Source organism: Cetorhinus maximus, chromosome 7, assembly GCF_964194155.1.
Source record: "Cetorhinus maximus chromosome 7, sCetMax3.hap1.1, whole genome shotgun sequence".
Classification (NCBI taxonomy): Eukaryota; Metazoa; Chordata; class Chondrichthyes; order Lamniformes; family Cetorhinidae; genus Cetorhinus; species Cetorhinus maximus.
Window position 1 is genome coordinate 74,427,536 of NC_135885.1, and position 14,056 is coordinate 74,441,591.

General features: G+C 42.1%; 1 protein-coding gene across 5 annotated transcripts in view; it reads right to left on the minus strand.

Moving 5' to 3' along the window:
- sytl2a (synaptotagmin-like 2a) overlaps window positions 1-14,056 on the minus strand; it is a 160,025-nt gene that overhangs the window by 51,488 nt on the left and 94,481 nt on the right. For 2 of the 5 annotated variants that reach the window (XM_078545715.1, XM_078545714.1), the window contains exon 7: window positions 13,835-13,906. In XM_078545715.1, the coding sequence (XP_078401841.1) occupies window positions 13,835-13,906 (72 nt within the window). The other 3 variants (XM_078545713.1, XM_078545712.1, XM_078545716.1) reach the window with 2 other exon arrangements.

Genomic DNA, 14,056 nt, shown 5'->3' on the forward strand with positions numbered 1-14,056 from the left:
GAATAAAAAGTAGGGAGGTAATGCTTCAGTTATATAGGGCATTGGTGAGACCACATCTGGAGTACTGTGTACAGGCTTCTTATTTAAGGATGTAAATGTGTTGGAAGCAGATCAGAGAAGGTTTACGAGACTAATACCTGGAATGGGTGGGTTGGCTTATGAGGAAAGGTTAGACAGGCTAGGCTTATATCCACTGGAGTTTAGAAGAGTAAGAGGCGACTTGATTGAAACATACAAGATCCTGAGGGGTCTTGACAGGGTGGATTTGGAAAGGATGTTTCCTTTTGTGGGAGAATCTAGAAGTAGGAGTCACTGTTTGAAAATAAGGGGTCACCCATTTAAGTCAGTGATGAGGAGAAATTTTCTGAGGCAGTGGAAGCAGAGTCTTTGAGCTGAGTCTTCCCCCTCATCAGGGAAAGAAATTGTCACATGAGCTGGGGAATGTCCCTTAATTTTATCAAAAATTTTTATTTAATAAATAAACCCTTCATGAAACCTCATCCCACCCGTGGATGAGGTTTAATGAAAAATGTGAAGGCCGCTTGGGCTCTTCGTCTGCCCGCCAACCTTAAGGTTGGACGGGCAGTATTCTTAACAACTTTAATTACTTTCTTAATGGCCTTAATAGGCCTTTGACAGTTTGGCAGGCATGCAGCTGCGTCAGCGGCACGCCTGCCGAACTGACGATCTAAATGACGCGCGGTGATATCAGGATGTATGCCTGACATCACCGTGCATCATTTTATGCGTCAGCGAGCAGGACTCGCCCCCGCTCGCCGACCCAAAAATTTTGCCCCTTGCATATTTTTAAGGCAGAAGTAGATGGATTCTTGATAAGCAAGGGGGTGAAAGGTTATAAGGGCTAGCCAGGAATGTGGAGTTGAGGTTACAATCAGATCAACCATGATCTTATTGAATGGTGGAGCTGTCTCGAGGGGCCCAGTGGCCTACTCCTGCTCCTAAGTCGTACATTCGTATGTATTTTACGTTTCCCCTAAAACATGGCACATATACGTTCATTTTCTTGCAAATTCTCGGATATCACTGGACTAGCTGAGAGGTTATCTACGCGAAGAACTTAGCAATTGTAGGATACTGGTTCAACAATTACTCTCGCCTGGATTTTCACTCCCGGCTTGCAACACCCGCTTTGGGGAAGAAGTGCCCCAAATGGTTGGATCCTCATTTTCTGTCGGGACAGGTGCTTGCTGGAGTAGGGCCCAACCCCCTGGGCACAGATCGGAGGTGGCTACAGGAACTGTCAGGTGCCGAGGCGACTTGGTTTGAAGGCCTGCCTCGGTTCTCTGAGACTTCATCCCAGTTGCGTTGTTAAATATTCTACCCTTACCACTCACCCTTCTCACCTACTCCCCAAGCCCCATCCATGTCAACCCATGCTGCTCCAGCCACTCCCAATAGCCATGCCAACACAACACATCACCCCCACTCATCTTCATGTTCCCTTATATCCCTTCGCCAACTCATGTGAACTCATACCCCACCACCCCCCCCCCCCTTCATTCGCCACATTTTCCCTTACACCCTTCATGCCAACTCACCCAGTACCCACCATGGGCTGACCTCAGGAGTCATGCTGAGATTAAATATTATAATGTTCTAAATATCTGTTACAGACTTCGCTATGTATAGAAAACACTCACTCGTAAAAGCCCATTTAATACATTTAAGCCCCCCTCAAGTACTTAATCCCTTATAAAAAACAAACATTTGCATTCATAACCCCACACCAAAGACAACCTTTAATAACCTCTTGGACCTATCAATCAAACTGCGAACTTAAGAGTCCCTCACCATGAAGACAGTTGGGGAAGCAGCATGATAACACTTGGGGTTATGTCAACGAACATCTATTGAAACTGCAAGCACAGATTTTTTTCAACTCGTACACAGGCAGGCTGTTTTTTTTTAAAATTTAAAAGACAGGGGATTTAAATAACTTGACAGCTCAACAGTTTCACAGATCTCATCTGCCCTTTTCAAGCATTCGTAACACTCGCACACTGTGGGATAAAGCCCTTGTTCCAGCGAAAAATGAGATCTGTTTGAACTCCCCAGAGAGTTCAAATGGCCCTGCTGATTTCTGGTTTCCCCCATGAGAGTCACACCCCACCCCATTCTCTTACCAAAAATAAGATCTGTCAGAAACATGGCAGGACTTGCAGATCCAGTTCCCACTGCCATTTTGGATATGCTGTGGAGACTCCAGGAAAATCTAGGCCCTTGCCTCCTATTGCATGGCTGCTGGTCAGCATTACATAACAACAGAATAGCTGACTTGGAAAATTCAATGAGGTGGTAAATCCAACCAGCATCCCTCCGTTTTGGTTTTTCAAAATACCATTTTTATTTAATTTTCCTAGTTTCAGCTCATCCACTGCAGTGACTGTAGGCACTAGCTGATGCAGAATAGATGGACTGGATGTTATTGTATCTATTTTACAATAGCACAAGCCTACTCATATTAGCAAGATATGGTCAGCACAGTTCTCCAAAAGGAGAATTGCTGTGTACATGTTGGTACTTATGCTATGTCATGCATTATAGTAATGCTTGTACAGTGATACTTTGAGTTACCAAGAAAAGTGCAATGTCTGGTATGTACAACCTGACTGCCATAATTTAGATCTACTTAATGGTAGAGATCTGTCTGAAACATTGGGGACAGATTCATAGAAGCAGTTAAATGCAAGCAATTTCAATCTATGCCACGATTTTAGGATTCATCAGCTCCAGGTATTCAGCTAGAAGTGTCTTTCTTCACCTTGTTGTGAGAAGGGTGAAAGAGAAGGAAATCTTAAAAGTGATGCAACTGAACTAGTGATCACCTTATACACTACTACAAACCGTGTACTATCAAAAACCTAAAATAAGAATGAAAAAATAAATCATAGTATCCATCAGGTATTTACACTGCACCCTGCTTGCATTCTACTCGAATGGAGATATACAGTGACAAGCAAATGCTTCCATTCTCACTACAGAAAAATACAAAAAAACTTCCACTTCTATGTAATTACCCTTAAAAAATTCTTAGGTCAGGATTTCCCGATCAGCGAGCGGGGGGCTGGGCCTGCTCGCCGACGTGTAAAATGATGTGGGATGATGTCGGGCGTTACTCCCGACGTCACCCCGCCTCATTTCAATTTTCAGATCGGCGGGGACTCAGCCGAATCAGCTGTGCGCCCGCCGACCTGTCACTGGCCTATTGAGTAATTAGCTTGATTAGTGGACCTGCCCGTCCAACCATAAGGTTAGCGGGCAGGCCGGGAGCCCTGGCGGGCATTGGAAAAAGCATTAAACCTCATCCACGGGCGGGATGAGGTTTCACGTAGGTTGTTAAAAATTTAATAAAAGCGTATTTAAAAGTGATGAACATGTCTTAACACATGTGACAGTGTTACATGAAGGGACATGTCAGGGAAATTTTTTTTTCTGTTTTTAAGATTTTTTATTGTGGAGCGAATCTCTCTGAGGCAGCACTTAGAGGCAGCATATGCATGAAAGAGCGCACTCTCAGCTCAGGGAATCCCGCCTCTCCCTACCCACACAGGGAGCGCATAGTGCTTCCTTGCAGACGTCACGCTGAGCGGGCCTTAATTGGTCCGCCCACATAAAATGGCGGCGCTTCGGAGGCACATCTCCACGCACCCGTTCCTGAACGTTCCCCCCCAACGGGGGGAAAATTCTGCCCTTAATGCATCTACTTTTGTTCATGACATTTTGGTTCCTATGCAGCTTAGTGCTATAAATAATTGCCACAAAGTGGGAGTTCATAATTCACCACAGTGAAACCAGATATTTTATCCAGTGAAGGGGAAAGGGCAGGTGAGCTGGGGACAAAGAAATATTTTTAAAACCTAGAGGGGCAAGTCATCATGGTTTCTCTTCTCAACCAACATATGACTATAACTGATAGATTACTATTCACAGGTAAAGAAGTGGTCCATTACTCAGTTTTGTAGTGTGGGGGGAATTCAATACCATATTTTCTGTGTTGTATTAAGTTTAACATTTTATGCATATTGAAGTAAAATGCAGTCAGTCCGTCAGTCAATTTGGCTAGCTGTCAATCAGAACACCTATTGAAAAATATTCAAATATGTCCTGCTGTTTAAAATCAGCAGGACCTGTAGGAAATCCTTCCTTCTGGGTTTCCCAGCAGTGAATCCTTCCATGTGGTCTCTTCCTGCCTCAAAGTTATTATCAGGGCATTGTTTCTGCAAATTTTTTTTTTTAAATTATCCTTCAAGAACAGGCAGTCTCTTCTGACTCTACGATTTTGGACCAAGTGAAATACCTCATTATGGTCTCCATTATCTCACCCCTCAGAAACATAAAAACAGCAATTATTTCAACTCTTAATCTTCTCTTTTACAGAGAGAAAATGCCAAATTGACCTAACCTCTCCATCAACCATGCACTCATTTTGGCTGCTCTCTGCATCTTTTCAATAGCTGCAATATCCTTTTTTCACCATGACGATCAGAACTGCACCCAGTACAAGTCCAATTGCATGAATGACTTAAATGGGATGGATTTCTTGGTAAGAAGAGAAACAACAGTGCTAGCCACTGAGCAGAAGAAAGCTGCCCACAAAAATCTAGCAATTTCTGTGGTGTGGATTTCCCCTTTCCCAATGTCAGTTGGAATCTGACATCAAGTTAAGGGGATCTCCAGGTGTCTAGCAGCAGTGATGTCATCAAGCATGGTAAGCAACCAATCACATTTTCGACAGACAACAAAGCAAGAAGTCCACTGAATTTCCTCATTTTTAACTTTTACAGATAGTAAAATAAATGATTGGGACATATGCATGAAATTAAAGTGGAAGCTAAAATATCAAAATTCAATTTTTTAAAAACTATGCAGGGTTAAAAATTCGATAACAGTCCCATGCATGTTTTGGGGGCAACATGTGATTTACCTGCACCCTTTCAAAGTAATGTAGGCACAAACTTGGTGCTACCTGCTGATTTACATGATAGTCGTGTTCAGTCCAATGCTAAATTTGGCGAGCAGCTGTGCACATCAGTAGGAGCCCAGGTTGATTTGAGGCCAGACCCACTTAAAGCTAGCTTCTTAAAGGGGAGGTGCATTTTGGTTGCAACAGGCACTGGAAGTGACTGGGGTAGAATCACTGACCTATAGAAGAATAAAGATAATGCAGCATAGTAGAGAGTGGGCTCCTAGATTTTTTTGATGCAGCACTTGAGGCCCTGGTGCAGGAGGAAAGAGGACTTCTTCCCACAGGCAGCAAGGATACCCTACAGACTAACACTGAGAAGGGAATAGGAGCAGATAGCAATGGGGGACAATACAGACAGTGTCACCCTGGGGCACTTGGCAGCAATGTCAAAAATAATTTAATTACCTCAAACAATTCGTCAAGGTCAGTGAATTGATCTTCAAATTCCATAGGCTAAATTTTGCCATCTCAAAATGGGGTGAGGGAAATAAGAATAAATTCCGGGATTCCTGCCCCCATCCTTGTCAATTGATATTTTTAAAGTGCACAAGTCGGGAGCTTCCAGGCAGCAATCCTGATGCTGGCAGCTCCATTTCGGAGTTGGCAATTTGAGAACCCTTGCAATTTTCATGGAGTTGGGACAGCTTCTGAAGGAGATGTGGTTCAAACCAGCTCAGAGGTGTCGTAAACTATTGCAGGAAGCCTGTTCTGGAGTTGGGAATCTTTCAAAAGTTTTAAAAGGTGTTGGTAACTTCATGTCATATTGTAATGCTGTATGATAAGTTAAATATGTTTTTAATGCAGTGGCTGATGGTAGGGCCTTGTTTAGAAAAGGTAAGTGACCATTAAATTGACCAGTGTGAAAGTGGAAAAGTCTTCAGATGCATTAGATTAAATTTATCCTGTATATAAAATGCTCTTCTTCATTGAACAGCATTGAGTTTCAGATTTTCTTGTGTTAGTTGCACCTTGTACACTGATCTTTTCAGCCATTTGCTCAGCCTTTGAAGTGGTGCAACAGATAGCCATCTGTTCCGCTACTTCAAATGCTTTAGTGTATTCAACTCGAGGTTCTGTTGACACAGTTGTGCAATGGGTGAGGGAGTGAGGGGGTAGGCTAGGGTGCCTAACTCAGAGAACTGGTGTCCCAGTGAACAGAGATGGGCGTCTAACCTGCCTGCCTTGGCATCCACCCACCTCAGTTCCCACCACAGGTCTGTTTCTGGAAACGGTGGACCCAACTCCAGCCTGTCCCTGCACCTCACCATGAAAATTGTGTGGGCAGACTCTGTTGGGCAGGAGGCGGAATTGCGAGATCAGGAAATCTCCAGACTCGTGATTCCCACCTCAAAAAAAAAGGGAAAAATCAGGCCCCATACCTTTACAATTGAACCACTAGCCCAGTGCCTACATCACTCACCTACCAACAGCTCAAAACAATGTTCATTACTTCAACTGATCCTCACACACTTAGCAATGCTTCAAGTGTCTCAACCACATCTCTCAGCCTGCACACACTGCCAGCTATACAACAAAGACAGCCACATCAGCCAAACGCATTGCATAACACTTCTTTCTTCTTTGTACAGCAAGGTATCACACACCAGAGGCAGCAGCAGCTGCTAACTGGTGGGTTCGGGCACACAGCCATCTCCTCCGTGGGGGTGAGGACAGGCAATCACCACAATTGGGAGTGCTCTTCAATGAGGCTGTAGCCAGCAATGGGCTGAGACCACAGAGGGTAGACTACAGCTGGCACCCCCTAGTCTATTTGGTTGAGGGAGACTATCGTGATGCAAAGGTCACCATCGACTTCCCATTGAATTTCAATCTTCCCTTTAGTTTGGAGACAGATAGTCTGGAAACTCCATATTCTTTTGGGGTATAACCATCCCAGATTTGCACTTTGTGCAGTAGCGGGAGGGAAAAAGAACGTTTTACCCACTGGCCGCAATGACAGCTTCTCACGCCGTATCAGCCTAATCCCACCTCATAAATCGTGCATTCCCAGGAAACATGCCATTTCGATGGCAGGACTCCAATTTGCCCACCGTGCCATCACCTCGTTGATTCATCACGCTGGGCACGACATTTAAAGTGCAGCTACATGCATACCTTTCAGTGCTTCCAGTTTAGGACTACTGTACAGAAGACATGGCACCAAAAGGCAAGACGGCTGCAGTCCCCTGGTTTAGTGATGCTTCCCTCGAGCGCCTGTTGGACGTCATGGAGGTCTGCCATGATGTCCTCCACCCCCGCTCTGGCCGGAGGGGCAGCAACATTACTTGGCTTGGTAGGCGTTGGCAGTGGTGGTCAGTGCCAATGCTGCACAGAAGAGGTTGGCCATCCGATACAGATAGAGGATGAATAATCTCATCCATGCCCCAAGGGTAAGGCAACCTTCTCATCACTCTAAACTCACACACTCAAGTCCATCACACATTCACTGGCATCTCACTCACTGCCAGCTCAAGGGGCATCACCACTCTCGCACACACCCTCAACTCCATCTGGCCTCATATCCTCTGGAGACTCCCTCCTCAGCCCTCATCGAGGCCACTTGCACAGGTCAACCTGTTTCCTCACATACACCCTGGGATTCCCCCATTCCCCAATATAGCCCTTGCCCTGCAGCCTCTTCTCCCCCTTCCCCCAGCAAGGTCTAGCCCTGCAGCCATTGAAAAGCCACCCACACCTTACAGCTGGTTTGGTAGGTAGAGAGCTGGCCGTGAGACCCCCTAAAATTGATGTGGTGCTGCCTGCGAAGCCTGGTGCTGATGACCGCGAGTGCTGCCCGAAGCAAGGTCGGCAAACAAACCTTGAAGTTCTGAGCAAAGTGCAGCTTGCCAGGTGCACGTCGCCTATGTACAAATGTGAAACACGTCAGTGTGGTGCCCAATGATCCAGCATTGGGGGGCGGGGGGGAGGGAGAGAGAGAATGATTCCAACAAGCAGGGCTTATAATGATATGCAGGTGTGTTACAATGAAGTTCACACCGTCGGATGTCAGGAAACGTGCCATTGCAATCATCTGCTCTGCTCGTCAATTTGGTTTCACAATGTCGTGAAACTGATTTTTGGCCTTCTCACCATATTGTCTGCTCAGGCCACCGGACACACCCGATGCCAACAGGCATGGAAAATTCCACCCTAGGTGTTGGCCCATCCACAAACAATGGGAAGTTTGAATTCCACAAATAGTTGTAAGATACCCTCACCTATGTCCATATTTAACAAGATATTCGACTGACTTTTATATTGGCAAAAATCGCATTATTTGCAGCAGTCATCTTTAAAAATTTGACGCAAACAAGCAGTTAAGTCTGAATTGAAAGTTCATAATATGACATGACTGTACGGGGCATGATACCTGACATCAATAGAGTCTGTCACCTCCCTGATGCATCAGTCGCTGGTGAACTGGGGGATGTTAACAATGTTGCCTGCCCCAGCCTGGAAGGATCCCAACACAAAAATTCACAGCCACTGGCAGTGCTGACTTGCCTTCCTCGAAGACTAAAGGTTTGGTTCCAAGAGGTGGGAGAATTCTGCAAGCACCTCCATAGCAAGATTCAGATGGTGCACACACTGCTCCTCTCTTAGGTGGAAGTAACAGAAATACTCCTGAAGACCCTAGGTGGGCAAGGCCTCTAGCTGAGAGCCCTCCCACTTCTGCCAGCAGCTCATCCTCTTACTTGTTGCTCTACTACAGCTCCTTCTCATCTACAGCTCAAGGGGAATTGCAACAAATGCAATATGAATGGGAGCAAATCATGTGCCCAGAGCCCTTGCAGTTTCAAACAAACAATCCCTTCCTCGCATGCAACAAACCCTACAGACTTCAACTGGAACCAGCTCCACAAAACACCCAACACCAAATCAAACTGGATCAATATAAAGTAATCAGGAACTAACATGTTGTTGACAATTCCTATAAATAGCGCTGGTGGAGGACTCTTGCTGCTGTTAAATGCATGTTTAAGAAAGGGCATTATCTAGAGTGGCCATATCCAAAATTACAATCAACGTGACTTCATGATCTGCCTACTCTGCATTCTTCTGGCACATGCTCCTATACTTGCATTAATCAAATGGTGTTTGATGCAGGCCTCGCCAAGTGAGCGTGCACAGCGCAGGTGTCATTTTGGTAGCAAAATGGAACTTGTAGCACCTAAACTGAGTGTTATACCGCCAAATTTTGCAACAGTAAAACTATTATAAATGGAAAAATTTGAGATTGAGCAAATAAAATTCTCAGAGTTTGAGGTTATTGAGCAATAATTATACCTTTAATATGCTGTTAAAAACCCAGTTACACCTCATTCAACAAGGTGCAGCCTTTAAAGTTCTTACAGGGAGACTAATAATGCAACAGTGGATGTTCTTGTCAGTTCAATGATTTCTAATTGACAGCATTTTGTGGGGTTCTCAGCAGCGTAGAATCACTGACCAACAACTTCTGAATTTCCACATCTAACTGCTCATTGTGTGGACTCCAGAAGTTGCTGTCAATTTCAGAGGAGTAATGGTGAACACTGAATTTTGCAATCATTACTAACCCAAAAATCTGGGCCATGAAGTGGCAACATTGTCTCACTATTTCAATCCAACATTGACCTTTTAATGCATCTCAAGAGCTCATCTGCTTTATTCACTGCTGCCGAGTGCTATCCTGATAGCTTCGATTTATTGCCAATTAGAATCCCCAGATCACTTTCAAGCACATAATTTTCTCTCCATTTAATCAATAGCAGCTTTCTGGATTTTTTGTCCTCATTGACACATTTTACATTCCTCTACATTGAATTTCATCTGCCATCTGCGCAATTCCTAAGTGCATGCAAATCTTCCCACAGCTTATCCTGTTTATTTTAAAGTTTACCACCTGCATTAGCTTCACATCATCTGCAAATTTACCCACTGCACTTGTGACTCTTAGCTCCAGGTCAAAGATATTTGACAAAAAGGTGCTTAAAAATAATTTAGGGGTCTCAGGCATTTTTTTTATGATAGTACAAGTATACTAGGGCAGGGTTAATGTTGCATGTCCACTTATACATATAATAGTTTTTCATATTTACAACACATTTTGGAAAATAAGAAAGCACATGCTTTATAGTCTGATGGAAAAGTGGAAAATCACCCATATGAGCTTGGTAAAGAAAAAGAGGCCATAACATCCATAAATATGCTGAGGTGAGATTTCCTACCCCTGGTACTTGAAACCATTATTGCAAGTGTTTAATTAGCTAACAACAGATTACCATCCTACTTCACAATATTCCCCTGTGCAGGTATTAAAAGTGGTGTATCATTAATATGGCTTTTACTAAACAGGCCTTAAAAAAGACATTTTTACCCAACATTTCAATACATCATCTCTCAAACATCTCTAAGTACTTCAAATATTTTGGAGTGCCCTGTTGTTTTACATCTGCACATTTCAAGATCCCAAAAGAAAGTTTCATAATGATAAGATGAATGTTCTTTTTTTAAATTAAATGATAGTTTGAGGAAACAATGTTAGCTACAAACCAGAGAGAATGATCTGTTCTTTTCATAATAGTGCCATGGGATTTTAAGTCTACTTGAAACAATGGATAGATGGGTGTTCAGTTATCTTGTGTGAGGGCAACACCTGAGAGAGCAATCTCACCCAAGATTTGCACTGAAATACCATCCTAGATCAGGTGGTCAAGTCTTGGAGTAGGTTTGACCCTGCAACCTTCTCATCCAGATGCAATAGTACTAAGTGAGTCCTGTGCACCAACATCCTGGCTACAATAATTTTAGAAAAAAAGTTAATATTTTTCAGAATCAGCATCATTCTTATGATTTGTAGACGAATAATTTCACACCCACTTAACAGAAGGAAACAGTTGAACTTCTGTACCACCATGGAAAATCAAGGAATTGCGATTACTCCCTTTCTGGAATCAGGCTAGCATAGGGTTGCACTGAAGAGTTCTTTGAAGTCTGACATTGCCACACAATGCACCCATAGTTAAACCCAGGATCGACATAAGATCAGGAGATGATTAGTGGAAATGTATAATCAGCTATATTCAAAATCAAAAGTGGATAGAAAATGTAAACCAATCACAAGGGGGAAAAAAGGAACAGAATAGCCCACTATGCCAGTAAAAATAAATTAATGCTGATGCTCACTGAGTGAACTTCTCCAGGTTTCAGCACGCAAGTGGTAATTTCCTCCTGAATAGTCTGACAATACATTTTTAGGTAAAGCATCTTGATCAAGATTATAAGGCATATCTGACTTGAACGTTCCTGTGGATTTTTTGGTGGGACTAACATCACATTCCTTGAAGTTGCTCATCTTGGTCATTCCAGATGGAAGATTCAACTCAGATTGAAATTCGTCTTCTTGGTCAAATCCTCTCATGTCCTTATCTAAAGCTATTCCGAGATCTTCACCATACTTGGAGTCATTATCAGTTTTAACAGGTGGTATTTTCTCTTCTTCAAAGGATATTTCATCTGGCTTCAGACTACCCTGGATCTTGTTGTCCAATGACTCAGATTTGTTCAGTTTCTTCTGGGGAATGTCATTTTCTTCTCTAACTGAGGAACGTCCTGCAAACAAAGCAAGATTTTCTTCATTACTGCTGACTTCATTGGAAGCACTTTGCCCAATTGATGAGTTTTCATCCTGAAAAGATATACTAGTTGGTTTTAGAACACTTGGAATTTGGCTGTGAAATCTCTTTTCTGGAATATTTTCCTCTTCATTATTTCTGATGTTGTTAGAAGCATTTGGCTTATTTGGTGAATGCCTTAGGTTTATATCTTCAAATGAAAGTTGTGTATTGGCCATTTTTCTGTCAACTGGTTCATTGTCACTGAGCATGAAGGTCTGGTGGTCTGGCTGCAAACCTTTTTCATAGTTATCCTGTTTCTCAACAGGTGAAGTTTTGTTTTCACCTTTTTCCTTAAGTCTTTTCTGCAATCCAATATTCAAAGTGTTTAGCTCCTTCAATTTTGGTTGACAAATTGTTTTGTCTTGAGCTGCTTCTTCTACTTCAGCAGAGCCTTTCTGGAAATCACTGGACATAGGGAAAAGTTCATTTTCATTTGAAGCATTGGTTGCTTTCTTCAATTTTACTTTGATCTCTTCAGGTTCTGTAGGGAGAACCTTGGGGAAATATTTGGTGTTCAATCTTTTCTTCTCAGTTTGAGTTTTTCTTTGTTGAAGTATCAGTTGCATTCTTTCTTGGACACTTGGTCCACTATATCCATGGGTTTTCATACTTTCATTTTTGGAGCCTTCATCAGGTGTATCAGAGTTTGAAGGTTCAGTACTTGTTGCCATTTTCATGATAATTAGACGTTTGTCATCTGGTGTGCTTGCAAGTACCGATTGAGCATCGTCATCATGTCTTTTAGTTCCCTTATCCCAAAAGTTTCTTAGGTTTCTGAATTCTGTATGATTGAGATAAGGATCATCTGATACGTTACATATTCTTTTCTTGATTGAAACTATTGTGAAAGGCTTTTCTTTTACAGGAATTGCATTTGTGTTATTCTTCTCCAAGTGGAGATTCACCTCAGTTTTATATTCCTTATTATTCAATGTTTGTTCCAAATCTAGGACATTAACATTACTTTTTCCTCGTAAGGCATTGGTTTCTTGTTCATTTTGCTTGGTGAATTGTTTCTTTGTATCATTCACGGGTGTATGTACATTTTTTGATCCTTGCCTTTCTTTTTCTGAGAAAGGTTTCTCACATGTAGTAGTTACATGATATTTTCCACTTATCTTTAGTTGGGTTTTTTTATCATTACATTGCTCTTTTTCAGTTTTAGTGTGGTCCAAGTCTTGTACAACTTCATTGTCGAGAGACAAAGAATACAAACTTTCAATAGTAACTGACTTAGTTCCTTTTTTTGCCAACCTGTAATTAGATGATTTCATATCAATTATACTTTCCTCCTTGGTTGACTTTCCAAACACTGTATTTGCAAAAGCATTTTCTTGGGATGAAGTTGTGAGTTTTTGTGAATGTTTTTGAATAGTGGGAAGTCCTCGCTCTGTTGTACTTTTGGCACCAGTTGTTAAGGTTTTAGATTCTTCTACATTCAAACTAGCACTTTCTGGTCCTGATTTAGTCTCTTGTGCACTATTTTTATTAGCAGCAATGAGGAAAAAGTCAGTATCTTCTGAGATTGCTTGAGAGTTTTTTGACTCTCCATTTGCATTTTCATTTGCTCCAGCCCTCCCTTTCTCAGGGAAGGATTTTAAAACTGATAGCCCTGATTCTGACTCTTCAACTTGCTCCAGTTTGATATGCTGCTGTTCATCATTAGAAGGTCGGAATATGTTCTGAGAAAGTGGATAAGTAATCTCAAAATCACGTTTTGTTCCAGTTTTATTTTTTTCCTCAAAAAATATCGGTTCTGGAATTAAAGATTTATCAAAACTATTTTCTTTTATCGGAGTTTGAACTTCCTGCAATTGGATTTCTTGTTCTCCTTGTCCTTGGATTTCATGGTTTATGTATGGTAGCATTTGTTCTTTTTTTGTAAACATATCAGCTTCATTATGTGAAAACTCAGTATCTGGCTTTGCATTTACTGTTATCACAGCTTTAGGCTTGTTCTCTACTATTGGTTCAGGTGGAGTTTTCATTTCTTCTATCTTTGTGTTTACAGGTGGCATTTCTTCACTTCTGGTGAACCAATCTAACACCTTTGATATGGATTCATCAGCTGCCTTCATGTGCTCAACTGTATATTTATCAAGCATTGGGGACTGTGAAGAATGAGCTTCATGTCTTTGTTCGATTGGTGCAGTCTTGAAGAGAGGCACCACAAAATTAACATGCTTACCTTCGGATATTTTTGTAGGCTGCTGATTAGACACCTGAGGAGACTCAAAGTCAGTGTGAAGTATCTGCTTATCTACAATGAAATAAATAGGAATACATTATTTATTCTTCTATGCGAGGTAGGTAACCAAATAAATGCATTTCAAATGGTGACACATCCAATTTTCTAGCATGAGACTAAAAATTAAAGTTGCTATCAGCAGATGAATGCTCAATATGTTCA